Source organism: Hemicordylus capensis, chromosome 4 (assembly GCF_027244095.1).
Source record: "Hemicordylus capensis ecotype Gifberg chromosome 4, rHemCap1.1.pri, whole genome shotgun sequence".
Lineage (NCBI taxonomy): Eukaryota > Metazoa > Chordata > Lepidosauria > Squamata > Cordylidae > Hemicordylus > Hemicordylus capensis.
In genome coordinates, this window is record NC_069660.1 from 42585773 (window position 1) to 42613009 (window position 27237).

Sequence of the window (27237 nt, forward strand, 5' to 3'; positions counted from 1 at the left end):
TTTCTCAAGCAAGTGTACAGAACCTACAAGAAGGGCATGAAGATCAGTCCCAGAGCTACAGAGATCTTAGCAACATACCGTTGATCGAGTCTTCCCCATCTCTGGCCTGGAAACACCCATTACTTATAACAGCTGCTAGCTCCCAACCTCTGCTAGTCCCCTTATCAGTGTATTCAGAAGGTCCCAAGTTCAGTCTCTGGCATCTTCGGAGACTTAGGGCACCTTAGGGCTGAGAAAAACTACTGCCTGAAGTCCTGGAAAGTTGCTGCTAGCCAGAGTTTTCAGAACTGAGCTAGACGGACATATGGTCTGACTCAGTAGACGGCAGCTTCCTATATTTCTATTAGCATAAGAAGACCTAGGTCTTTTAGAACACTACAAATCAAGACAGATACTAAAGAGAGCAGTTGCACTTGGAGAGCTGACAGCAGGACGGTCTATTAATTCTTAAGGAGGACAGCAGAACATAAGAACAGCCCTGCTGGATCAGGCCTAAGGCCCATCTAGTCCAGCATCCTGTTTCACACAAGCCTACAGGCAGGAGTTGAGGGCATGCCCTCTCTCCTGCTGTTACTCCCCGGCAACTGGTACTCATGGGCATCCTGCCTCTGAGGCTGGAGGTGGCCTATAGCCCTCTGACTAGTAGTGGTTGATAGACCTCTCTTCCATGAAGTTATCCAAACCCCTCTATCCAAGCCATCCAGGTTGTTGGCTGCCACCACATCTCGTGGCAGAGAATTCCACAAGTTGATTATGCGTTGTGTGAAAAAGTACTTCCGTTTGCCAGTCCTAAATTCCCTGGCAATCAATTTCATGGGATGACCCCTGGTTCTAGTGTTATGTGAGAGGGAGAAGAATGTCTCTCTCTCCACTTTCTCCACACCATGCATGATTTTATAGAGTTCTATCATGTCTCCCTGCAGTTGTCTTTTTTTCTAAACTAAATAGCCCCAGGTGTTGCAGCCTTGCCTCATAAGAAAGGTGCTTTAGGCCCCTGATCATCTTGGTTGCCCTCTTCTGCACCTTTTCCAGTTCTACAATGTCCTTTTTTAGATGTGGTGACCAGAACTGTACACAGTACTCCAAGTGTGGCCGCACTGTAGTTTGTATAAGGGCATTATAATATTAGCAGAAGAGAGGCAGTCTGCTAGCAAATACATGGATTTATGTTTAATAGGAAAAAAGTAGTTTCTATAAAGGGCAAAGAATTGCAGCAAACACTGGCTGACATTCCCCACAATGCTCTGACAATGGAAGGAGGCGTGCAGGGACACAGAGAGATTGGAAGCGAGCAGCACACCTCCCTTCTTCCACAGCCATGTGCAGGCAGAGGGGAAGGAGGGTGTGGATTTCTTTTGCTACTCTCTCCTCCTTCCTAAATAAAATTCACACGGCCTTCCAGAACACATTTCTGCAAGTGAATAGTCCTTTAGGAGAATAACAAAGTTACTGCTCTTTGGAACCTACTTCAGAGTAACTCCAAATGACTCCAAGAGCACTGAATCATTAATTTTTATTTTTGTTTTATTTTGGGCTTGTTACAAGTGGAATAATAAGCAGAGATTCCACTATCGCTCCCGTCTACAGAGGAAGTCAACCAGCAAAAAAGGTGTCCATTGCCCGTCAATAAAAACAAAATGGAATTCCAGTCTCTATAAAACTATAAAAGTCAACATTGAGAAAACTGTTACCTTCTGATCTTCATGCTTAGTCCAAGGACCTTTAACCAAGACAGGGTTTAGTACCCTTAGCCAGCGGTATTGACACTGCTGTTCTGTGCGGTTCTACACATTCAAGAAGAAACAGGTGCATGTTAGAGGAAAGATTGCCAAGGCAGCCACAAAGAGAGATCAAAAGCATCAGAAAGAGGCGGTCACCATATTTTCAACTAGCAGTTTAAGTTTTGTAACTCTGCCTTCTTGTTTGCTTCTGCCAATAAAACAGCAAGAGGAAAATCTTCTACTCTTTTGTGCTGAGAGAGAGAGAGAGAGAGAGAAGCTGCTGCTCAGTGGTAGAGGGCATGCTCTACACTGAAAGCCCCAGGTTCAATCCCTTGCATCTTCAGTTAGAAAGGATCAGGCAGCAGGGCTGGGAAAGATCCTTGCCTTGGAGAGCCACTGCCAGTCATAATAGCAATACTGGACTAAATAGAAAAATGGTCCGATTACGTATTAAACAGCTTCCCCTATGTTCACTGTCTCGCTCTGCTCAAGAACTCTACTTACAGGAAAGTGACTTGCTAGGAACTTCCAGTCATGTCCAAACTGCGTCACCAGTGAATTCAGTAGTTCATCCTGCAAAGAACACCACAGTCAGCCATTCACATGAATATGTAACAGTGCATATAAAGCGTACCTCCAATATCCAAATCAATATTTTGGAAACAAGAGGTGGCAAGTCGGTAGACAAGAAGTTAATGGCGCCATGGCATGATAGGCCATAGCATGCCAAAAAAAGATAAATAAGCCTAGAACTGCTGATATATTTAGCAACTCCTGCTAACTGAGAAAAGAGGTACCTTTTAAAAGTGGTGATTCTCGTTATTCAGCAGGGGGAGAGCAACTGGCCCTATCCAGCACCAGCACAGCATCCCTCCAGTGGCTGTTGCTGGTGTCTTTCTTATGTTTGTTTTTTAGACTGTGAGCCCTTTGGGGACAGGCAGCCCTTTAATTAATTAATTAATTTCTGTACGTAAACCACTTTGGGAACTTTGGTTGAAAAGCAGTATATAAATACTCGTCATATTCGTATATATTTCTTCACAACACCCAGCAAATCAGGCTGATGTCTAGAAACTAGATCTTATTTATTTTATTTTATTTATTTATTCGATTTATATACTGCCCTCCCAAAATGGCTCAGGGTGGTTTAAAACAGTATCTTGCATTATACTTTCCAGTAGCAGATCCAGTGGTATCTGGTCTATGAGGCTGCCTTATTCCCTGAAGAAAAGCATTATCTAATGGGCAACAGCCTCTCACACCGCACCCCAATAGCTCTCAAGAGTTGACCCTCTCCTCTAGTCTTGGCACAACTGTACACCAGCAAAATATTTTGCTAGGGGAATGCAAGGGTGTTACAATGGCAAGCAGAGAAGAACTGGATACCCTACCTCATTTATCAGAGTCAGAAGGATGTTGTTTTAGCTGTTGTCCCAGAAGCCTCTGCCAATACCACAACAGCTAAGTTGGCAATAAAGGTGCAGGCTTTCAGCAGAGCTGACTCACTGGCAAGATTTTATCTCAAAATCATGAGGTACAAGTGTATTGGTTCACATGTTCCCCCGCCCCCCCTCAAAATTTTGGCCAAGCCTGGACAAGAAGGTGCCGTGGGTATTCCTAATATCTGAAATGTGTTACTCAAGTGCAGAATCTGGCATCCTGAGAATATCAGGGCTTGTTTTCTTTTAAAAGCAAATCCTTATGCCTCATGGCTGTAGAGAAAAAGCTTGGAAAAGACAGTGGGAGAAAGGGAGATAATGTATCTAAATTAAGCAAAGCTACTTGTCCCATTTTCATTGTATTTCTTCACTGCATTTCGATGCTGCCCTTCCCCTAAGGAGCTCCTAGAGTAGCACATGCTCACCTGCCCTGCCTAGGAATCTTCCATGCAGCTTCTGGTTCGCTTCTTTCCTGCTTAGCTTCCTATGGCCTCCCTCCCCGTTTTCCTCTGCATGACCTACCTCTTCACGTGACCACTTGACTTTGCACTTGTTATCCCGCCGCTCAGGTACATCTGAATCCTGGCAATGCAGTTCATCTTGCTCTTCACTATTACAAGAACAGTTTTCAAGAAGAGAGAGAGAGAGAGAAAATACGTTCCTCTGGTTTTGCATTCCATTCGTTTGCTCACAGTGCGGCCCAGAGTTCCAGTGCATTCCATCTTGTTTAGCAGTGGGCCCGTTTGGATGGTACCTCACCCATCAGCCCTCACACATGCAACAAGGTTGTGCACAGGCCATACATGCAAACGTCCTCCCCAAACCCTGGTGCCCCGGGATGTCTTTCCCTGATTTTGTGGGCATTTTCCTTAATCCCCTTTCCCCAATGAGCACTTATATCAAATGAACCACCCACCCACCCACCTGGGAAAGACCCTCCTGCACATTGGTGTGGAAGGAGGACATGTGCACTCACAGCACATGTGCATCTTTATTGCATGTGCCAGGGGATAGGGCTGTAACTCAATGATAGACCATCTGCTTTGCAGGCAGAAGGTCCCAGGTTCAATTCCTGGAATCTCCAGAAAGGGCTGGGAAAGACTCCTGCCTGAAACCCTGGAGATCTGATGCCAGTCAGAGAAGAAACTACTGAGCTAGATGGACCAACAATCTGACTCAGTATAAGGCAGCTTCCTATGTTCCTTATTGCATGTGTGAGGGTCACCAAATTAAAGTATGAACTATACTGTCGCTAGGACAGTTTAAGCCCAATTTTCATCCCCCAGGTCCCCTTTCCAGAACAACGGAACACAGATGAGAATTTCCAACCCATACATCACAGGTGTATGGAAGGTAAAATGGAATACTTCAGCTCATGGGTTCAGAAGAATAGCTAAGTGAGTTAGGAGGCAATGAATCAGAGTCAAAAGATCCTGAGTCTGTACCCATGCCGCAAGGCTACGCAACTGTACCCCTTAGTAAAGCATGCAGAGGAGAGCTGGTCTTGTGGTAGCAAGCATGACTTGTCCCCTTAGCTAAGTAGGGTCTGCCCTGGTTGCATATGAATGGGAGATCAAACAATCATTTTATTTACAGCCGTAAGCCAAACAAAATTAAAACTTTAGACTGTTACCATAAATAAATATACAGCATAAAATAACTAAAAGGTACACAATCAGTCTCATAAAACACCATGATGAGAGATCAATTTCATAGCTCCATATAAAAATTTAGCAACCAGTTTAGTAAATTTAGCAACCAGTTTAGCAACCAGTTTAGTAAATTTAGTAACATCAGCACAACATAAATGATGATAAAATGAGTCAGGCCTGCCTAGGAACTGATCAAATAGGGGGGTCAATAATTCTTTCCTTGAGTCACTGAACAGAGGGCAGTACAAAAGCACATGAGCAACTGTTTCTAAGCAGCCCTCTCCACAAGAACATAGCCCCGAAACAGGGGAATCTATGCAAGAATGGGTGACTTGATGTGTGAACACTGTAAGATATTCCCCTTAGGGGATGGAGCCGCTCTTGGAAGAGCAGAAGGTTCCAAGCTCCCTCCTTGGCAGCATCTCCATGATAGGGCTGAGAGAGATATTCCTGCCTGCAACCTTGGAGAAGCCGCTGCCAGTCTATGAAGACAATACTGAGCTAGATAGACCAATGGCCTGACTCAGTATATGGCAGCTTCCGATGTTCCTATGCAATGAGATTTACTCCTTCGATTGCAACCAACTGGGGCTTTTTCATTTGGAAAAGAGGCAACTAGGTGGAGACATGATAGAGGTGTATAAAGTTACACATGGAATAGAGAGCATGGACAGAGAGAAATTTTCTCCCTCTCTCACAACACTAGAACCAGAGGTCACAGTTGAAGATCAGGAAATTTAGGACCTACAAAAGGAAGTATGTTTTCACATAGCATGTAATTTATCTATGGAATTCTCTGCCATGGGATGTGGTGACGGCCACTAGCTTAGATGGCTTTAAAAGGGACTTAGACAAAGTCATGGAGGACAGCTCTATCAATGGCTACTAGTCTGATGGCTATAGGCCACCTCCAGCCTCAGAGGCAAGATGCCTCTCAATACCAGTTGCAGGGGAGAGGGCATGCCCTCACCTCTTGTCTGTGGGCTGCTCAGAGGCATCTCGTAGACCACTGTAGGAAACAAAATACTGGACTGGATGGGCCTTGGGCCTGATCCAGCAGGGCTGTTCTTATGTTCTTAGATGGAATGGCAGCTTAAGAAACAAATCAAAGAGAGAAACAGGGCGCAGAGGAAGGCAAAGCACAGCTTTTCAGAGTCCAGTTTTAAAATGCCAATCCCTTTCATCAAATCCAGACTACAAGAGCACACAGAGAGGAATTCACACGGGCTGCCTCTCGACTTTGCGTTTTTCTTGGGGGGAGGCTAGCCCAAGCCTAAGCCTGTGCATTTTCTGCTGCAAGCCATTTTTATCAGAATAATGAACATATTACCCATCCAGATCCCTTCAGTCGGGTGGGCATTACATTCAATTAAATTAAGAAAATTCATTGGAAAACTCACCAGCAGGTGCGGGGTGGGGGGGACTTATCTAACTCCTTTACCCAGCTGGGTTAAAGCAACACATCTTAATCTCATTTTTTCCCCTGATGCATCTCAAACAGAACCCTTTGTAAGGGAGCAAGAAAATTTCACCCCCAGGCTACCTACATATTCTTTAACATCAATACAGCAGCCTGGATAGATACAGGGCTCTGTCTCAGATGTCCTTTAACAGATCATCATGGTTTTTGATCAGATCCACTCCACCATCCTCCCTCCTGGTGGCCCCCACATACTTTTGCAACTTCAGTCCAGTTGCCCCAATGGACATTTGTATCTGAACAGCAAAGTTGTGCATATGATATGAGCTATTACATTGCAGTACATTTTCAATGGCACCAAGAGGCCTTAGGCAAAAATTTGGAGTGAGCAGCTCCATAACGTTTACTCCATTCCCACAAATACAGTTTCATAACAGAGTGTCCCTTCCTGTAGTGACCCTGTTCATACAAACTAAGCTGATCACTGGGAAGAAAGGGGGGGGAAAGAAACCGGCTCTTCCTTTCTCCCTCCTCTGCCGCTTGGCGCAAAAAAGAATTTTGTTCCTCTCCCCGCCCTGACATTTCACGCGGGCGATTTTAAGCACTTTAAAGAGCTTTCTGTCCCATCCCCCTCCAGCCAATGGCACTCTCCCCTCCTCACCAAGTAAATACTATTTGAAATAATTCAATATATATCATTTCCCCTGTACGATCCACCCTAGTGGGGAACAAATCAATGAATCGGAAGAAACGTTGTTTCCCTTTGGGGGGGGAGTCGGTCAGAAAAGGCTCGGGGAGGGGGAGGATACACCCCCTCATCAATCAATCCTAAGGTGCTCCCCTCCAGACTGGGTGCAACGCCTGCCCAAATGCATGCAATGCAACTTACCAGTGAGCCCTGCGAGACATCCTGTCCTTTCCCGCATTAAAATAGTGCAAAAGCAAGGGTATTCTAATAAACTTCCAAGAGAATGAAGAGACTGACAGATATTACAGTAGTGAACCACTGCTGGGCGGGGGATGCCGCTTAAAAGACCCCCATGAATAGCGCGCGTAGCTAGGTTGATGGAGCTGCAATCCTACTCGCGCCCGCCCGGGACTCCAAAAGGCACTTTCCTATCTCGCGCCAACTCCACCCCAACCAGCCACCTTTTCCGGTGGGGCTATGCTGAGTGTGCGCGAGAGCGACGACAAACACACTATTTGGAGGGACGCGAAAGAGGAAGGAGGAGGGAGGAAGAAAAGTGGCGCGCGCGGGCAAATTGTAATTTTAGCTCTGTTATTAACAACTAAAAACCATAACAAAACCCACAAATTTATAGACATAAAATAAAGCATCCCGACATAGCAGCCAACCTTCCAGATAAGCATCCAGAAATAAGGACACACAGTGCAAAATAAGCGATATCGGAGAACTTCAGATTCTTAATTTAATTTTGCGGGGGGGTGGGGTACGCTTTAAAAAGTGGACGACCTTCCTCCGAGAAAGCAGAGTTGTAGATCCACACATATTAATATCACCCCGTTGTTTTGTTTTTCAGTGAGCGCTGGAATCTCTCTCTCTTTTCCTTTTTAGTTTGAAAGATCGCTTATGACAATAAATCTCAATCCATACACTAAAAGGTGTCAGGGTTCAGGACTTTGTCCACCATGCACAACGTTATTTCTTATTTTTAATTGCATGGTAACATCCCTTAGGACAAATGTTATGAGTCATGACATGTTACTGACATGGTTCCTTGACACAGCTAATAAATTTGTTTTAGAACAAGCTTCCATGTAGATAACAACAACCCTGTAAGGCATGGATTCTCGGACTTGGCTGGCCTAAGATGTCGTTGAACTACAACTCCCATCATCCCCAGACTCCCATATTTGAGAACCCCTGCGGCAAGGTTAGACCAGCCCTGCACAACATAATGCCCAGCGGCCAGATCCAGCCCACGGGGACATTTCCAATGGTCCAGGTAGCCAACAACAGCAGGAGCCCCAACATTTGGCATTTGCGTGGGGTTGGAACAGTCATGTGCCCACTGAGCAAAGACAGGGCTTCTTTTCTGGCCACTATCCTTGGTTAAAATTGCGGGCCCTTGCGGGAAGGGAAGGACCCACAACTAACTAATCGTTGCTTCAACATTTATCTTTATAATTATTTTTTTCACTACAATAATTGATGCACTGAAAATTGACTTTGTTCCCCTCACCCCCAATACATCGCCATGGTTGTTTCTGGCCCACTGGGAGGTTTGAGTTGTGCACCCCTGGGTTAGACTAAAAGAGCCTGAAAGAGTGACTGACCTAAGGTTACCCAGGGAATTCCTCTTGGCTGAGTGAGAATTTGAATCCACGCCTCCCAAGTCCTAGTCTGACTTAGGGCTGCACAACTTCCACCCTCCTGCAGATGTTGGACTACAGCTCCCATCATCCCTGACCATTGGGAGTTGTAATCCAACAAAACGGCGGGGGGGGGGGAGTTGTGCAGCCCTTGGCCCAGGGATGACCCTTCCACGAAGCAGGTTGGGGCAGCCTGTCCCCTGAGCTAAGGGTGCAAAGAGAAGTGCGGGGGACAGCTGGCGTCCAGCAGGGTGTCCACAGGGGGTTTTGTTGCTGGTGGGGAGGAGTATATACATATAAATATTTAAACAAGAGCAGCAGATACTCCACATTAATCTGTCCCTGAATCCAGAGTGGCAGCTGCCCCCTTTGTGTGTGTGCAGCTTCCCACTCCCACAGATCTCCCTGGCATCCACTGGCACCACCTTTCCTCACCCCACATGGGAAGAGAGCTGGTCTTGTGGTAGCAAACATGACATCTCCCCTTAGCTAAGCAGGGTCTGCCCTGATTGCCTATGAATGGGAGACTTGATGTGTGATCACTGTAAGTTATTCCCCTTAGGGGATGCAGTCACTCTGCAGAAGAGCATCTAGGTTCCAAGTTCCTTCCCTGGCAGCTCCAGGATAGGGCTGTCTGTAATATGATGAGCTATTCTCTCATTATTGCTGTGACTGACAGTAGCTCATATGCTATTCCAGTAATGTTTGTTAGGAGGAACCCTATGGGTGAAGTAATTATCATGGAGTTCCCCATCTATTAGTGATGCCCCAGTGGCTTCCTATCTCAGGACATATGTTAAGTACTATTAAATGCAGCCCTCCTCCCTTGTCAAACCATGACTAACTGGACAAAGAGGAACCCTGTTTATGGTGATTCTCTTATTTATTTTATTTTTATTTTTTACATTTTATATCCCGCTCTTCCTCCAAGGAGCCCAGCAGTGTACTACATACTTAAGTTTCTCCTTACAACAACCCTGTGAAGTAGGCTAGGCTGAGAGAGAAGTGACTGGCCCAGAGTCACCCAGCTAGTATCATGGCTGAATGGGGATTTGAACTCAGGTCTCCCCAGTCCAGCACTCTAGCCACTACACCACACTGGCTCTCTAGCAGGGGGAGAACAATTGTCCCTATTCATCCCCAACATAGCATTCTTCCAGTGACTAATCTCTTTTGTATTTCTTTAGATTGTGAGCCCTTTGGGGACATAGAAGCATCTTGTTCTTGACCTCCCCCCCTTCTCCTTTGTAAACTGCTTTGATTCGTTGGTGGTGGTGGTGGTGGTGGTTGAAAAACAGTATATACATATTCCAAAATAAATGAACAGCATGCCCCAGTGGAACATAGGAAGCTACCATATTCTGAGTCAGACCATAGGTCTATCTTGCTCAGTTTTGTCAAGGCACAGGGAAGCTGCTTTTATCTGGAAAGATGCGCTCATTTTTGACTTGCCACCAGTTTGGAGTTGATCACTCCCACTCTAACTGGATCTTATATTCACATGCATTCTGCATAGTAATGTGATAGTCAATGCTATCTCTTGCAAGGAAGCTGTTTTTATCAGAAGAAAAATGCTAATTTCCTCTGATTGGATCTTGTATTCATATGCATTCCAAGTGGTAATGTCACACCCAGTGCTATCTCTTGCATTTTCTTGGACTTTTGACCACACTTTGTAAAACATTTTCCCCTTCTCTTACCAATTTAAATAATTTGTATCCAGAGCAACAAAACACCAGCATGTTCAAATATATTCAGTCTAGAATCCACTTTTTTTAAACATGCAGGCTACAAATCTGCATATTTTTTCAGTCGGTCATGCAAACCTCATCAGCAATTTCTCTAATTCTAGAACTTCAAAACTCAGTGACTAACATACTGAGAAAATTACAGCAATCTCACTGAAATTCCCCAGTACGTCAGCCAATATATATTCAATATAAAGTTGTTAGAGCAATACCAAATCAGGCAATTTTCCATCAGCCATTGGCCTTATTTGAATAATGTTCTGGTGGTATTGGATACACATCTGACACCTTACAGCAATTTATACCACTTAAAACAAAAATTATGAAACAGGGAGGTAATGGAAGGTGCAAGTCATTTTATCAAGCTTAGGCATCCACATTATAAGAATTGATCAATGTCAGAAGGTGGTACTGTTATTCTTTATAAAGTCACTTTTTTAGTAACAGCTGTCATCCAGTAGACTGTAAGCTTACTTGAGGGATCTGAAAGGCAAGTTTGTGAGGCAGCTCAGAAAAGAGTCAGATCTTACACAGTTCAGTGCAGCAGAGATTCTGAAGTCATAGACTCTTCCTTTCTAGTCTATACAGCAAATACAGTTCACTGTGGGACCAGTGCAGTTTATATGGCTGGTTTCCAGAGGTCTGAATAAGACAGCCCTGCATTTTCCTAGGATGCTTCCTATCCTTCAGCTTAATCCTATGCATAATAACAGGTGGGTAGGATTGCAGCCTAAGGCACTGAATTCAGGGGCTGACATACTGTGCAAGAGTTTGTATTCACAACAAAAAGGTTGGCACTGCAAAGACCTCATATACAAGATTTAATTCTTTTCGCTCTGCTGGTTCAATGATCCTGATTGCCTACTGAAAGAAAAAAATAACATAATTTTTTGTTTGCAGTACTGATGAGCTGTCTTCCCTGATAAACAGTTTCAGGTGGTGCCTTCACAATATCGTTGATGATCTTTCAAACAGGCTTAATTGGAAAATGAAGAAAGGGTTTCACAAGCCATGACAAGGATTTATAAGAGCTGCCAAATGTTAGTAGGTTGAAACTAGTACTTGTGAAGGTTGGCTGTTTGTGGGGCAAGAGAGTGAGTGATTGCCAATTTGGGTCTTTATTAAATGAATTAATGATGATAAAAATGAAGTCTTGTAAAATCTGTTGTTTTTAAAGATCAGTTTAAAACAAACTTGTTTAGATTTTGCAGCAACTGATGATACTCTTTAAGGAAAATATGACCAAGCCTAAACTTTAGGGATTTTTTTTTTAAAGTTAACTATTTTGACTTATTCCCATAGCTCAGAGTCAAGCTGGTGAGTTTGCTGTAGTTCTACTGTACTATAGGTATCTTTAGTACAAGCTTACATTGATAGGGGAAATTCTCTCTTTTTGGTTGGTTTTCCCCTATAAGAGAAACAAAACATTGGGCTGTAGATAAAAATCTCTTTTTTAACTTTTCTTTTAAAATGTTTTTCTGTGCTTTTGGATTTCAAAGTAGAAACGTTTGAGGTTATCCCTAGGCAGTGCCTCTTTCTCTTGGACAAAGAATAGTTTTGTGAAAGAGAGCCTGCAGAGATGTAGCTGGGAAATGTGAACAGACCTGTCCAGAGTCTCAAGAGCTCTCATTTTCACTATGGACTCAAAAGAACTTCTGTGCTAGTTTCTACTTTTATCTAGTGGATTTACAGGATAAAATATCCCTATCCAATTATTATGACTTGGTCCACTTCTACCAAAGGTAGTGTTTAAAAACAAAATCCCAGGAGCAAAACAAATCTGGGGGCAGTTGGAGAAACATTTAGCTTTTCTACAAAATAACTCTGGGAGTTTGCTTGCTCTAGACTGTTCTAAATCTCTGAGGACATTATGGATCAGCTCTGGATTTCCTGTATAAAGCAGAGAGACTAGATGACCTACAAAGGCTCTTCCAGTTCTGATCCTATGCATGCTTCTGAATAAAGCTTAGGGGTGGACTACATAGCTCTTAACTGGTATTGGTAGAAAAACTGCTAAGGTCTAGTAAATAGGTTAAAGTAAATTGATTTGTAGAAGATGAACTTATTGAAGGTTGCTTTTAATTCAAAGTGTGTCTATCCACAGGTGTTAGGATTCTAGAGACTGGCCTTTTGGAAACCTGAAGATGTCATCCACTCAGAAAAGCTGCACCAGTACCCTGTCACTAAAAGACATAATGGAAAATGGGTTTTTGATTGGTGCTTCTGGTTATAGTTTCTCTCCAGGTAGCAGCTGTTTCCTGGAAATGAACATGGTCTCCAAATTGGATGCATGGGACAGTGCAAGCAATGTGACAAAAGGCAGCTCTCTGGTTCAAAAACTAACTGAATCGTCTCTGAATAGTTGGAAGGGTGACTTGCAGGCATCGTTTGATGGGGCTGCATCCTTCTGCAAAACTCCAAACCAGCCATGTGTCTTTGACTTGTCCAACTTGAGCTCTGCAAATAACAGCAAAAATAATTCCATAGCGGATGTGTTCTGTGACACCAAGTCTTCTACCCCATGCAAAGAAGATAAACCTTCTAAACTAGCTGAGAACCTGTTGAAGAGCTCAGAAAGGAATGACCCTGTAGTTTTCAAGAAGCTGCCACCGCCACCAGTCTGGGAGATTTCTCGAATACAAGACACTGTGGACCACATGCTTTCTCTAGAAGCAAGCTTGGAAGAACTTGTGTCCTTGGGCTCCATGAAAACTGACACACTGTCTCTAGAGATGGCACATTTTACTGTTCCTCTGTCTGGTAATGGGGTATCTGCTTCAAGATATCAGGCTCCTGCCCTGTGATCTGAAGTTCTGTTGAGTGAACCAGAGCTTCAAGACAGATTGCAATTCCCTCTCCTAACAAATGAACCAGAAATAAAAATCAAACTAGTCATAACACTGTGCTAAAAACTAAGCCACCTGGTATGCCTAGCACTTAGAAAACTTTAATACAATTGTTGGTTTTGTTGAAAGTACTGTAACTCTGAAAATCTTTTCAAGCCTTGCTGTTAACTACACACCCTTACTTTTAAAGTGATGAGCAAGTCTTAGAAATTCCCGTAAGGACCCTGTTGCTAAAAGCATGCTCAGTTGCTGCCAGGCTCAGTGTGGGTGCTGTTGACTGCATTCTTGCTCAAGCCTTGCAACACAGCTAGAGTGGACTGAAATAGGTGGTAATCTGTGTAAAAGGTTGGTGGTGGTTTTAATGTAGGGCATGTTTGTAGAAATGCAAATAAAGACTGTTGTCACTGTCAATGGCCTGCTATTTGTCAACTGGAGAATGTGTTGCATTCCAGTGAGTCAGAGCCGGGTTATCAAGGTGGCACAAGGAGCATATGCAGGGGCATCCTCCTCTTTTCTACTTCTACTGGGCTGGGACTCAGAGGCTGGCTGGTCTAGCTGTGGTCCCCTGCTGTGACCCATGAATAACAACTGGGGGCCTGGCATCAGCTTCAATACTTCCTTCCAGTGCTTCCTAGCTCAGGTGTGGGGCTGTGTGCTCCACGGTGATTGGAATTCTTTTTCCTGAAGGCTCTTGAGTGATTCTGCGTTGGCCTTCGTGGCCAGTGTGAAGGTAATCAGGAGTGGATGGGCAGAAGGGTGGTGGGCAGAGAGAATTGATGGATGGGAAGGGGAGTGGGGAGAACTAGACTGCTCACCTTGAATGTGTATAAATGGAGATGGATGGGATATATCGTGGGGAAGAAAGGGAGAACTTGATGAAACCCCCCTTGAGCTAATACATGATTATTATTATTACTTATTATTATTACGTTTTAAATCCTGCGCTTCCTCCAAGGAGCCCAGAGCAGTGTACTACATACTTAGGTTTCTCCTCACAACAACCCTGTGAAGTAGGTTAGGCTGAGAGAGAAGTGACTGGCCCAGAGTCACCCAGCTAGTTTCATGGCTGAATGGGGATTTGAACTCAGGTCTCCCCGGTCCTAGTCCAGCACTCTAACCACTACACCATGCTGGCTCTCAATAGCCCTAGCAGCAGCATTTTCTCTTCCGGGCATCTTTCCTAAGGCTGATCTTTCAAATAACTCAACCCACAGCCAAGCTTCCGAGCTTGAAAGTGACATGCAGATCTCTTCTTACTGCTGGTGGTTTTGGTTTTAACCCCATCTTGAAAGCCAGTAACTTCTGTCAAACAAGGCTTAAGATACTACAGTACCCCCACAAAGGATATTGATCAAAATCAGCAGTTTTTCAATAGAAAGGAAAATGTATCCTCCAGTTGCAGAGGGAGCTCCTATGGTGGCAAGGAAATGGCAATTTTTTTTTAATTTTTACATTCTATATCCCACTCTTTTTCCAAGGAGCCCAGAGTGGTGTACTACATACTTGAGTTTCTCCTCACAACAACCCTGTGAAGTAGGTTAGGCTGAGAGAGAAGTGACTGGCCCAGAGTCACCCAGCAAGTATAATGGCTGAATGGGGATCTGAACTTGGGTCTCCTCGGTCCTAGTCTAGCACTCTAACCACTACACCACGCTGGACAGCTCAAGGTAGGGTAAATGCTTATGAGGAAGCACAAGGTGGTGGCAAGGTAACAAAGGTCCTTACAAGCTATGAGACAGTGGGGGCAGGGGGGCAAATGGACTTGTGAAGGCACATATGGCAGCAGCGAGGTGGCAATTTGTACTTACCAGGGAATGCAAGGTAGAGTTGAGATGACTGGAGCTTTGCAGTGGCAAATAAGTTAGTGGCAGACTGACCTTGGTTTTAAATCAGAGGTATGGTGCCTAAGAACGTGAAGCTCTTCCCCTCTCTAAGCAGATTTCTCTTTTTGAAACACTTGGAAATTCAGTCATCCAAACTTCTGGTTTAATATGAGAGTTAAGATGCTTTACATTTTCACTCGTGCTCTAAAAAGAATGGAAACTGCAAGTGTAACTTCTGTGCCATATAAGCTGTAAAGACTTTCTACTCCCCCCCTCCGTCAGTGCTCTCCCAAAGAGCGTGGGTGCAGGGCTGCAGCATCTCTCCTTGCAGCCCCGTTCAGCGTTGCCACGCAAATGGTTGATGCAGGCTGTGCACACGCGTATCGGCCATTTGCGCGGCAAAGCTGAACAGGGCTGCAAAGGAGGGATGCTGAAGCCTTGCACCCACGTTCTTTGGGAGAGCACTGGCAGCGGGAAAGTGGTGGGGTGGAGGTTGACAGGTAGGCAGCACCTTCCCTGTCATTTAAAGCAGGGATTCTCAGTGTTGGGTCCCCGGATGTTATTGGACTTCAACTCCCATAATCCCCAGCCCCAGTGGCCTTTGGATGGGGATTATGGGAGTTGAAGTCCAATAACATCTGGGGACCCAATGTTGAGAACCCCTGATTTAAAGCAAACCCCACCACCACCACCACAACCGGTTCAAATGCTGGTTGACGAAACCGATTTGGCACACCAGAAAAGGAGTGCCAAACTGGTTCCGTGCACATCCCTAGGGTGCATCACAAGATTCAAGTGGGCTTGCTTTACTCTGTAAAGTATATGTGCCTGTTTTCACTACAGAAAATAAGGTTCAACTTCCAAAAGCTATTCTAAAACCAGTTCAGGAGTAGATCTAGTAGAAGTTATTCAACTAAGCTGTAGCCTACCTAATGTGTGCTAGGTTGTATTGTACCTACATACGATTAACTTTAGTCTATTCCAGCACCTATTTTAGTCCTCCCAACTATTTATTTGCACACTTTTCAGGGAGCAATAAAATGACTGTGGAACTGAATGAAGTCATAGAGGCAATACTAACTAAAAATGAGTCTTTGTTCCAGTAAGACACAGTTGAGTATAAGATTGCAACTTGAATGAGACAAACAACATGCCTGAGATGGCACAGCTTCTTTCCTTCCCAGTAGATTCCCTTCAGTTTTCCAGCTGGCCAAGAAGGCAAAACTATCCTTTTGAAGAGGTTTTTCCTATGAGGGGGGTTCAAAACCTCCCATATCACAGATGCTGTCTGTGTTTCAAATTGCAGATATATGAATGCTACTTAGTACGTCAAAGTTTGTGCTGGCTCAGCAATTCCATCAATAAAGCATTGTATCTTTGGGTTCTTTCTAAATGTCTATACCTCTTGATGTTTGTCTGTTTAACAAATATAGCCTTTCTGGTTTAGTGCTCTAAACTGGTATTGTTCCGTAGTCATATCTGCTTAGACACTGAACTCTGAACAGAATACTAGGTGAAGTTCAGAAGATCAACAGACTGAGGATCATACTTGCCTTTAGAGTACACCTTTCTAAGCATGCTCTCCAAAAGATAATTATGACCTTGCAGAAGAAATACTCTAGAGCAAGAGCGTCAAACTGCATCCTGCCAGCTATTGGCCTAAAGCTCTCATCATCCTTAGCAACTGTGACTGGGGATGATGGGAGTTGTAGGCCAATAGCAGTTAAAGGGCCCAGATGCAGTAGGGCTTCATGACAGTAAAACAACAGAAGATGTAACTTCAATAAATGTTCCAGGCCCAATTATGGGGGAGGGGCATATAGTCAGACTAAGTGAGGTTTGTGACAATACTCACTCTACCTAAGGGCATATAAAGTTGTCTCTCACCAACCGTGGGTTTGCCAATCGCAGATTTGAGTAACCACAACTGGCAAACTGCCACCCCTTGCCAACCGTGACTTGAGTATTTGTGGTTGGCGCCATTTAAAAAAATTTCAGCCATTTTTAATGGCTGACTTTAGGGTCACAGCATCAATCTGAGGGTCAGGGGTCATTTATGGGGGGTCAGTGGGTGATTTTGGGGGTTGGGGTGTCATTTATGGGGGTCGGAGATATTTTTTAACCTTTTTGGTGTGATTTTAGACACTTTGGATTCCCCTAATCCCGTTTCCCATTCATTTCAATGCCTTGTCAACTGCGAATTCACCAACCACCTTTGCAGTTGGCAGGGGGACAACTGTAGTTCGCTCATTACAGAAACTAGGAAGGAAAATCATGAATTGCTTCTTTTCTATTGCATACCTTTCTTACATATTCAAACATAAAACTTTCGTCAGTTACCTGTTATAAAGACTTCAATTCAAAATTTAATCCAAAAGAATACAGCCAGAAGCAAGGACTACAAGTTATATAAAATGCTACCTTTATTTTTTTAAAAACACATTAAATATGGGACATTTCTTACAAAGAAAATAGTAAAATTATTGCTGCTTGTAAGGCAATTACTCATTTGGCATTGAATTTTTAAACTATCTACATACTTACAAGATACCTTAGGGCACAAAAAAATAGCAGGAATAAGTAAACCAGTTTATCGACCGTAGAGTGGGAGAAACTGTAGTACAAGTCCCCTTCTCCATCAGAGTTATCTTAGTGTTCAGAAGCCACTCTGGAATCCAGCTTCACTTGTATCAATGTCATGTTCCTGTAAAAGTGGGGGGGGGGATATTTGTCAAAACATGTCACTCCAGAACTCCAGAAGCTCTTTCTACTTCTGCACTGGCACATTTTTAATACCTATTAAAAGAAATGTAGAAAGATCTTTGTGTCTTGCAGGTCAGTATTTAGTGATGCAATAATTAACGAACAAGAATTTAAGTTCAGTGTGTTGTACTGCAGCAATAGTTTAGTTCAGCTCACTTGTTACTGCCTAACTGGAGGTAATCTCCACCAGCACTGCTATTGCACTTCTTAATTGTCTTAAGTTTTGGGGTTCTTTTTGTCCAATTGTCTTTAGAGTGCTGGGCATACAATGCTTGCGATTTCCTTCCCCACCCACAAAGAAAGTATAAGCACTGCTTATGAGTCCCAGGGGGACAAGCAAGAGAGCAACTGTATTATCTCAAGCAGTATCAACAACATACTGCTTGAAGGACTGGAAATTGTCTATAACTATCATGAGTGACACTGAAGGTTACTTGCTCTTTTAACAAGGCAATAAATTTCACCTGAAGAAATAAAGAGGAACCCCAACCAAGGACAAGACGTGGGGTGACATCTGAGTGGCATCTGTTATTTGCATATACAAACAAAAACCTAGTACAGAATACGTGGCGCACTGTTCTTGATTGCATGGCTTGTGGGCCAATGGCGGCCCACACAGACTCCAGTGGTGGCCTCTAGCTTACTGCTCCCTCTCCTCCTCCAGCTGCTGCATGGCCGCCTCAAGCGCATAAAATCTCTCTCTTGCACGCACTTACTCCCACTCCTGTTCTTTCTGCTGCTGCAGCACATTCTCTCTCTTCCCTCCTCCCCCACCCCCGCTGCAGTGCCATTTTCTCTCTCACTTACTCTCTCTCTCCCCTCCTGCTGCAGATCCTGCACATGTGCCTCTCCCTCCTCATCCACCACCACCACCACTGGAGAGTCCAAGAGAGGCATGTCAGAGGCTGGGGCCAGTGCCAAGGTGGCTAGCACCAGCCTGGATTACACAATGCAGTGTGCACGCACACCCCCAAAAGAGGGGGGCTGCGCCTGGGGCAGTGCATTGGACCCCAATCCAAAAACAGTGACGATCACTGACTTAGAGAATACGTACAAAGCAACATTAGGGCCATCACTTTAAAGTACATTATTCAGGTATTCCCACTACAAATGTACAGGTTTTCGTGAAAGAAAACCTGGTCAAAGAAGCAGAGGTATATACGGTACCTCTGTTCAAAAGATGGATGTGTGCACCTCCACTTGTTCCTTGCTTAGTGATAGGGAGCAGAAGTAAAAACAAGTGAAGGTCTGCCGCTCCCAAACTATCTGGGGGCAAATGTAATGTTCCTGAACCCTTAAACACAGGAGATAAAGACAACCTTGCCAGTTGACGCACTCTTTCCTCCCCACCTCACCATATGTTTCTCCCTCCCCTCCCCTTTTCAGAGCTGGCCACACTGCAGGGTTAGGTCTGCAGCAATGTTAATACTAATCCTTGTTCATCTCAACCTAATTTGTAACCCTGGTTAGAAATTAATCTGCACCAGAATTAGTTCTGTAGGGGAAGCAATTTGCATATGAGAGGAAAGGAAAGGGCACACAAACAGGCGGGGAGATTCCAGGTTGCATAATCACATCTGAAGATCAAAAACATTACATGTATACTTGGCCTATGTGTAAATACCACCTAGATATTTGCAATATTGCTTTATATAAAGGAGCACTGCAGAATAATAAAAAAGCTGGAAGAAGAATTTCTAAATGTGAAGTGTGAGAGCTGTTGGCACAGAATTTTAAAATCAAATTAGATAAATCAAGTTCTGGTTTATGATTGATCTTAATGTGTCTCCACAGTAGCCCAGGAAGGTTCAGGGTTCCCTGAACCCTGTCTTTTATATCACTCCCTGAAACATCAGACATTGCTACAAGGGAAACGTTCAATAAAACCTGATTTAGCTTCTTGAACTCCACCACTTGGAAGAAAATGTGCTCCAGGATGTGTTTGGCATCTTGCTGCTCCTTTGGAAGTTTACTTGTCACTCCTAGGATATCGCCACATTTTCTGACATAGAATTCCAGATCATCTTCGGTACCTAAGAACGCAAAAGAAGTGCGACAACTCAGAGATGCAAAAACTGTTTGAAACGATGATTCAAGCCTCCATAAGTATTAAGCATGCAGAATACCTCACTTTCTAAAATCAGATAACAAAGGAGAAAACAGCTTTAAAGACCTAATGTTACCATCAATGATCCGCCTCACCCATTATTATTTATATATCACCATCCATGTGTCTGGTACTTTACATGAAGGAAGAAGACAGGTCCATGTTCACAATTGACTCACAATTTAAATGGAATACTATGAAGGGGAGGGAAGCAAATGCAAGGAAAGCCTGGGGAAGAGCTGCAGTTATTTCATGTACATTTATTTAAGCTTATTAACACTGTAGTATGGAGACTAGAAGATCAGACCAAAAGCTTGATGGAATATGTGGGGTTTAAGGCAGGATATAAAAGTGAGAAGTAGCTTTACAGAGGCATCCTGGGAAATGGTTCCAGGCATAACGGGCAGCAAAGGAGAAAGGTTAGAGTCACTTAAGCAAGCAGGATAGCCAAGGATGGGGGAGCTGGATGAATGAAGGTCATAGGCAGGCATCTGTCAGGATATAAGAGCAGAGAGATAAGGGGGTGGTGGTGTTGAGGCCACAAAAGAAGTTGAATGTAAGGATTGGAAGCTTGTGCGGGATCTAGGAGCAGGCAGAAAGCCACTGTAAAGGCAGCAGGTCTGTAGCTCCATGGTGCAGCACATGCAGAAGATCCCAGGTTCATTCCCTGACATCTCCAAGTAAGGCTGGGAGATACCTGTCTGAAACCTGGGAAAGGCTGTGTAAGATACCTGTCTGAAACACGGGCACTACGTGTCCGTGTAGACAATACTGTATTAAATTAACCAAGGCAGCTTTTTATATGTAAGTCAATCTAAAGATTTCCAGAGGAATGTAATATGGTCGGAACAAGAGACATGGGCTATTGGAGCAGCAGAGTTCTGGACAGTGGCGAGACACTGAAATATCAGAGAAGAGATGATTACAGTAATCGAGGTGAGAGATGATCAGGACATGGACCAGAGTCTTTACCAAGGGGACAGAAGAAGGGCTGTCTTTTTGTAATACTGTAAAGGGAGAAGTGATGAGATATGTACAGTGCTATGAATATGGGGCTGGACCAGAGAAGATGAGAGAGGCATTTACAAATCATTTATTTTAAGAAGTGCATAATGTTATATTGTGACCAAGACTTGACAACTCTCATTTAAAGTGAAGCTAGACTATTTATTAAAATTATGCTGCATGAATGTTTATTCAACTGCCAAACAGTGGTAAGGGGCGGGGGAGATCAAAAGACTATTGACAAAAAAGCATTAACATGTCTAGGAGCTGAGAGATGCACAGAAGCTTGCTAATGGTCATCCACATGTTACAAGTATGCATCAGCAGTAACAGGTCCCTTGGTTAGGGATCCTTAAATGGTGGATTGGAACTCATATGGCATTTGGTTCCTGGCACAAATGGCCAACAGGAGGCTGGCATTTGGATACAGGCTTAAAAGAGGAAAAGTCAACCTACAGTATTTAATCCATTTGGTAAACAACGTGGAAAGCTAAAGATTTGTTTGTCACCAACCATAAGCTTGAAGCTATAGCTCAACTGAGAAAACTGCTGGGTGCACAACAGAAGTGTTCTAATCCTCCATGTTTTCAGTTACACCCTGTTACACTGGGGGTGGGGAAGCTCTCAAATCAGTTTAGCAATACTTACATTTGTTTGTTATTTGGGCAAGACGAGCTCTCTCCGAAGAGAAAGTTTCATCCAAATCAAACAGGTCCAGGCTGGGAGGAGGCAACTCTCTGAAGGCAGGTGGAAAAACCTAGCAAGAGAAGAGCTGAAATGATTATGCCCAACCTTACTTTTGGAAGGGCTGGGTGTGTGGGATATATGTGCAGGCTCTAATGAAGTCACCTGACAAGCCCTCAGCGTTGGTATCTAGTTTATAGTATGTGAACCTCAGTAAATAATTAGCTATTCTAGATTGATTGATTGACTGATTGATTGATTAAGTGCTGTCAAGTCGGTGTCGACTCTTAGTGACCACATAGATAGATTCTCTCCAGGATGATCTCTCTTCAACTTGGCTTTTAAGGTCTCTCAGTGGTGCATTCATTGCTGTCGTAATAGAGTCAATCCACCATGCTGATGGTCGTCCTCTTCTTCTCTTTCCTTCAACTTTCCCCAGCATTATGGACTTCTCAAGGGAGCTAGGTTTTCGCATAATGTGTCCGAAGTATGATAGTTTGAGCCTGGTCATTTGTGCCTCGTGTTGAAAATTCTGGATTGATTTGTTCTATGATCCATTTGTATGTTTTCCTGGCTGTCCATAGTATCCTCAAAAGTCTTCTCCAGCACCAAAGTTCAAAAGCATCAATGTGTTCGACGTCAAACCTTTTTGCACATCCCTACCATTGTCATTAGTTTAGTCTTCTCGAAATTTAGTCATAGTCCCATTTTTTCACTATGCTCCTTGACTTTCATTACTGGAGCTTCGGATCATCCGCATTCTCAGCTATAAGAGTGGTGTCATCAGCGTAGTGCAGGTTATTGATGTTTCTTCCTCCAACTTTAAAACCGCACTCATCTTCTTCCAATCCAGCTTCTCTCAGTATATGTTCAGCATATAAATTGAATAAAGAAGGAGAAAATATACAGCATTGTCTTACTCCTTTGCCAATCTGGAACCAGTCTGTTTCACCATGTTCCGTATGAACTGTGGCTTTTTGTCATAGGAACATAGGAAGCTGCTATATACTGAGTCAGACCATTGGTACATCTAGCTCAGTATTGTCTTCACAGACTGGCAGTGGCTTCTCCAAGGTTGCAGGCAGGAATCTCTCTCAGCCCTATCTTGGAGAAGCCAGGGAGGGAATTTGAAACCTTCTACTCTTCCTAGAGCAGCTCCATCCCCTGAGGGGAAGATCTTCCAGTGCTCACACTTCTAGTTTCCCTTTTATATGCAAGCAGGGTGGACCCTGCTTAGCTAAGGGGAGAAGTCATGCTTGCTACCACAAGACCAGCTCTCCTCTCCTGTATATAGGTTTCTCATGAGAACAATGAGACGTCCTGGAACGCCCATTTTCCTAAGGATATTCCACAACTTGACATGGTCAATGCAATCCAAGGCTTTTCTGTAGTCAAAGCGCATATTGACTTCTTTTTGGTATTCTTTGGCTTTCTCAATTATCCAGCATGCATCAGCAATGATGTCTCTTGTTCCCCAGCCTTTTCTGAAACCAGCTTGAACATCCAGCATTTCCCTTTCCACATATGGCTCTAATCTGTGTTGGATGATCCTGAGCATTATTTTGCTAGCATGTTTATTTTATTTATTTATTTATTTATTTATTACATTTTATATCCCGCTCTTCCTCCAAGGAGCCCAGAGCAATGTACTACATATTTAAATTTCTCCTCACAACAACCCTGTGAACTAGGTTAGGCTGAGAGAGACGTGACTGGCTCAGAGTCACCCAGCTAGTATCATGGCTAAATGGGGATTTGAACTCGGGTCTCCCCGGCCCAAGTCCAGCACTCTAACCACTATACCACGCTGGCATGTGAAATTAAGGATATTGTGCGATGGTTTGCACAATCTGTTAAGTCTCTTTTCTTTGGTAAGGGTATGTAGACTGACCTCTTCCAATCTGTTGGCCACTGTGTTGTTCTCCAAATTTGCTGGCATAGTTTGGTTAGAGCCTTGACTGTTTGTTTCTTCTTCTGTTGCCTGTCATATTTTTGTAGCTATTCCATCAATGCCTGTAGCCTTCCGACTTGGTAATGACCGGAGTGCTGATCTAACTTCATCTTCCCATACTAGAGGTTCTTGAAAGTAGGGAATATCTTCTACTGTAACAGGAGGGGTTTACCATTGCCATCTCCCGCACAGTGCGAGATGATGCCTCTCAGCATTTTTTCTATATTGCTGCTGCCCAATATAGGTGTTTTCCATAGTCTGGGAAAAGCGGGGATTCGAACTGGCAACCTCTGGCTTGCTAATCAAATCATTTCCCCGCTGCGCCATTAGGTGGCTGTCAGCCATTTGACTTCCATAAAAAACAAACTGAGGGTGTTGCTTTAGATGTCTGCAGCAGCGTGGGCGATTTAGAACCTCCTATGGCAATGTGCAGAATGTCCACTTGTGGCAGGGAAGGGAGGAAAGGCTTAACTGAGGGCAAAGTGTTGTGTCTTCATTCCTCAAAGTCAGAAGTACCAGTTTCAACATATTATATTCTTGATATCGAATTTCTATAACTAATCTTATCTCCCAAAGTCCAGATTACGCTCTCAGCCTATAGGGTTTGAAACTTGGCGTTAGGAAACAAGAGGTCAGAATGGTTCCTTCCTTTTCTTGCTTTCCTTTCAACATAATTCTTATGCTCTATTTCCCTGTCTCTCTAAAAGTTGGAAACAGAAAGGTCAAGCTTCTCCATGTTTATAAACAGATTGTATTTAGAATCTTATATATCTCCTCAACATCCAAGATACTGTAGAAGATGACAGCCACCTAATGGCACAGCGGGGAAATGACTTGATTAGCAAGCCAGAGGTTGCTGGTTCAAATCCCTGCTGGTATGTTTCCCAGCCTATGGAAAACACCTATATAAGGCAGCAGCAATATAGGAAAAATGCTGAAAGGCATCATCTCACACTGATGGCAATGGTAAGCCTCTCCTGATTTCTATCAAAGACAACCACAGGGCTCTCTGGTCGCCAGGAGTCGAAACCAACACTACAGCACACTTTACAAATGGCTTACATTCTGTGAAGTGCAAGGCAGGCAGTTGTCTAAACTCCTACACTAATATTTAAAATTGCACAAGTACATGTGTGCAATGATACCGCCATTATTTCCAAAGGAAGCACAGTTGTACATGTGCAATTTGAAGTATTCACGCAAGTTCACTCTTGCAGGTGTTGGTTTAGATGCCAGCAGCTCCATAGGTGGTTCAGAACTGCCTGTTTTGCATTGCACAGAATGTCAGACATTGACTTCCCTAAAAACAAACTGATCATTACCTACACGGTTATTTGTGGCTCTGCTTCATCCAACAACTCTGTTCTTATTTCCTGCTACCCCCTCACTAAAACTAACTTTTAGCCACCTAACAAGACATCCTGCCTGTATCCTCCCTTGCTGCTCAGAAAACCTTGAACTCCTTCTCAGCACATTTATGTAGTGTCAACTACCCAGGCTCTGAAATAATTCAATACCCACATCTCATACAAAGGCCATTTCACACTCCACCAACAGGGCAGCAAGATGTCAGCTCTCCAGCCATTTTTGGACTACAACTCCCAACATCCACAGCAGCCAATAGTCAGGGATGATGTGAGTTGTAGTCCAACATCTGTAGGAGGTCCGAATGTATGCAGTCCTGCTCTACAAGATATATGCCTGCAATCTAATTTTAGAAACCTTGCTTGATTTCCCCCCTCTCAAAGAAAATATTTGTTTTGCCTATACACCCACTATTATACTATACTCAAATGGCACTAATACTCACTGCTGGTTGGAGAACAGGTAGTGGAGTTTCAAACTGAGGTTGAATTAGCTGAAGTGGTTCATATTTCACATTCAACTGTTCATAAGACCTACCAAGTGGTAAAGATAGTGTAAAAAAAAAAGTGGACAATATGCCTGTTAGTATTTATTTATTAATTTATATACCCCCTGTCTCTAAAGGGTCTAGGTGGTTCACACCGCAGATACAGAAGTACCTGTGAGTGGAGGAGGAGCAGGTATGGACCTGCTCTCCCCTATGTAAGAGGATGTGTGATCCCTCCATTTTAAAGGGATGTGCCATGATTCAGTTTCCAAATCGTGTTTCATGCACATCCCTATCACCAACTATGCCAAACTATAAGAAGGATCAGGACTGGATGCATGTTTCATGGGGCTCTTGGCAAAATGCCCTCCGTTGGCTCCCTCCTAATGTAACTGAACCCCCACTAAGGTCTGTGATGGGGCTTACCTTTCCAGAAGAAATGGGTAAGAGGCAATGATGACAGAGCAACTTTCTCTGCTGAGTGTCACTCCATCATCACCAGTAAAGAGCTAGGAACAAGTGCCCCACTGGGGTGCCCCACTGGCTAGGGGCCCTCAGCAGTTGCCCAGTTATGCTGAACCCCAACAATGGCCCTGGATAAGCTTTAGGGATGTTTACAAAATGCATCCACCTTTTCAACTGGTGGCTTATAACATAAGTTCAAATGTATTATGCCCAATGTTCATTGCCTAAACCCTAGTGAACAATCAACAGATATATTCTTCAACAAAACACACAGGGAGGGTGGGCTGAGAAAAGCAGAAGTTACCACAGATACTGACTTGATTATTTTGGGGAGTGCTGTAGTATCCATCTGATAAACAGACATGTCAAAAAGTGTTGTAAAGTCTCGTGGGTTCTCATCTCCCTCCTGCAGGCAAACTCGCAGTCGGTCTGACAGAGTGGCTATATCTGGAAGCATTGTATAATCAGATATCTGAAAAAATCATGCAGAGAGAACTGGTGGTAAAAATAGAGTTTTCCAATTACATAAGTAGCCAAAGAGTTTTAATAAAATAAAATAAAAATAATAAGGGCCTTAAGACATTTATCCCACAATAAATTGCAGCTTAACCGTGTGGATTTTAATCTGTACCATCTGGAAGGATAGTCAGCATGGTGTATACTTATATGCATTTCATGATATATGAATCAAATAGGAGCATTGGTTCACTTACCGTGAAGGCTTCTTCTTGCTGCTGGAGCCGAGGACATCTCTGAGTGGGTTATCTTTCCCATGTGCTCCTAGGCAGGACTAATTGAAAACTGCTACAAGCCTTAAGAACCCAGACAGGATAATCCTGCCCCAGTTCTTTTAGGCCGAATGTGAGAACATTGCAGACCCTACCCTGCTAGGATAGAGTAGAACTTATATATACACAACTGGTAGAACTAAGGTAAGAATATTTTTTAAAGACATAAAAAACAGTAGTATGAAGATAACATCAACCCAACTTAAGGCAAACAACAGTATAAGCCTGTGTAGATCCCAGGATGCTTAAGTTTCCCATGTAGTCAGCCAGGACACTGCCTGGGAGAGCCGAGATGTCCTCAGCTCCAGCAGCAAGAAGTCTTCACGGTGAGTGAACCAGTGCTCCTTTCTCTGCTGCCTGGAGCAGAGGACATCTCTGAGTAGGACATACCACAGCTCTGGCCATAACACTCTCTGGGAGGGAGCGCCCTTGCCTACTCCGGAGAAGTACCTGTTGCAGCACCCTGAAAACGAATGCTGCCTGGGAAGCATACAAATCAATTTTATGGTACTTTCTGAAGGTTGATGGTGCCTTCCACATGACAGCTCTGCAGATCTCCTGAACTGGAGCATTTGTGGAGAAGGCAGCAGATGTAGCCGCTGCTCTTGTGGAATTTACCAGAATGTGTTCAGGGGAGCG

The 27237-nt window shown here is 43.8% G+C and overlaps 3 protein-coding genes across 10 annotated transcripts in view; 1 reads left to right on the forward strand and 2 right to left on the reverse strand.

Annotated features, from left to right (window-relative positions):
* Positions 1-7404, reverse strand: part of MYBL2 (MYB proto-oncogene like 2) — a 32089-nt gene extending 24685 nt beyond the window's left edge. The window contains exons 1-4 of one of the 2 annotated variants that reach the window (XM_053250718.1): positions 7122-7404; positions 3683-3770; positions 2226-2294; positions 1692-1784 (exon numbers count right to left, since the gene is read on the reverse strand). In XM_053250718.1, coding sequence (XP_053106693.1) covers positions 1692-1784; positions 2226-2294; positions 3683-3770; positions 7122-7141 — 270 coding nt within the window. In that variant the 5' untranslated portion in view covers positions 7142-7404. The remainder of the gene's footprint in view (positions 1-1691; positions 1785-2225; positions 2295-3682; positions 3771-7121) is intronic. The other variant, XM_053250717.1, reaches the window with a different exon arrangement.
* A 3837-nt stretch (positions 7405-11241) lies between these two features.
* On the forward strand, positions 11242-13571 carry LOC128325194 (uncharacterized). 3 transcript variants are annotated; one of them, XM_053250721.1, is made up of 2 exons: positions 11242-11354; positions 12419-13571. In XM_053250721.1, the coding sequence occupies exon 2, from the start codon at positions 12459-12461 to the stop codon at positions 13116-13118; it is 660 nt and encodes a 219-aa protein (XP_053106696.1). In that variant the 5' UTR covers positions 11242-11354; positions 12419-12458; the 3' UTR covers positions 13119-13571. The 3 variants fall into 3 exon arrangements, with proteins under 3 accessions (XP_053106696.1, XP_053106695.1, XP_053106697.1); XM_053250720.1 differs by having other exon boundaries at positions 11289-11408; XM_053250722.1 differs by lacking the exon at positions 11242-11354 and adding an exon at positions 11498-11631.
* Positions 13572-17382: 3811 nt separating this feature from the next.
* The window catches only part of IFT52 (intraflagellar transport 52), a 34053-nt gene continuing 24198 nt past the window's right edge, over positions 17383-27237 (reverse strand). For all 5 annotated transcript variants that reach the window (XM_053249558.1, XM_053249557.1, XM_053249559.1 and 2 more), the window contains 5 exons: positions 26128-26282; positions 25304-25391; positions 21507-21615; positions 19634-19779; positions 17383-17687 (listed from right to left, as the gene is read on the reverse strand). In XM_053249558.1, the coding sequence (XP_053105533.1) occupies positions 17640-17687; positions 19634-19779; positions 21507-21615; positions 25304-25391; positions 26128-26282 (546 nt within the window). In that variant the 3' untranslated portion in view covers positions 17383-17639. The remainder of the gene's footprint in view (positions 17688-19633; positions 19780-21506; positions 21616-25303; positions 25392-26127; positions 26283-27237) is intronic.

What these genes read in the sequence shown, in the direction of transcription:
- LOC128325194 (XM_053250721.1), top strand. Translation starts at nt 12,459, where the DNA reads ATGTCATCCACTCAGAAAAGCTGCACCAGTACCCTGTCACTAAAAGAC.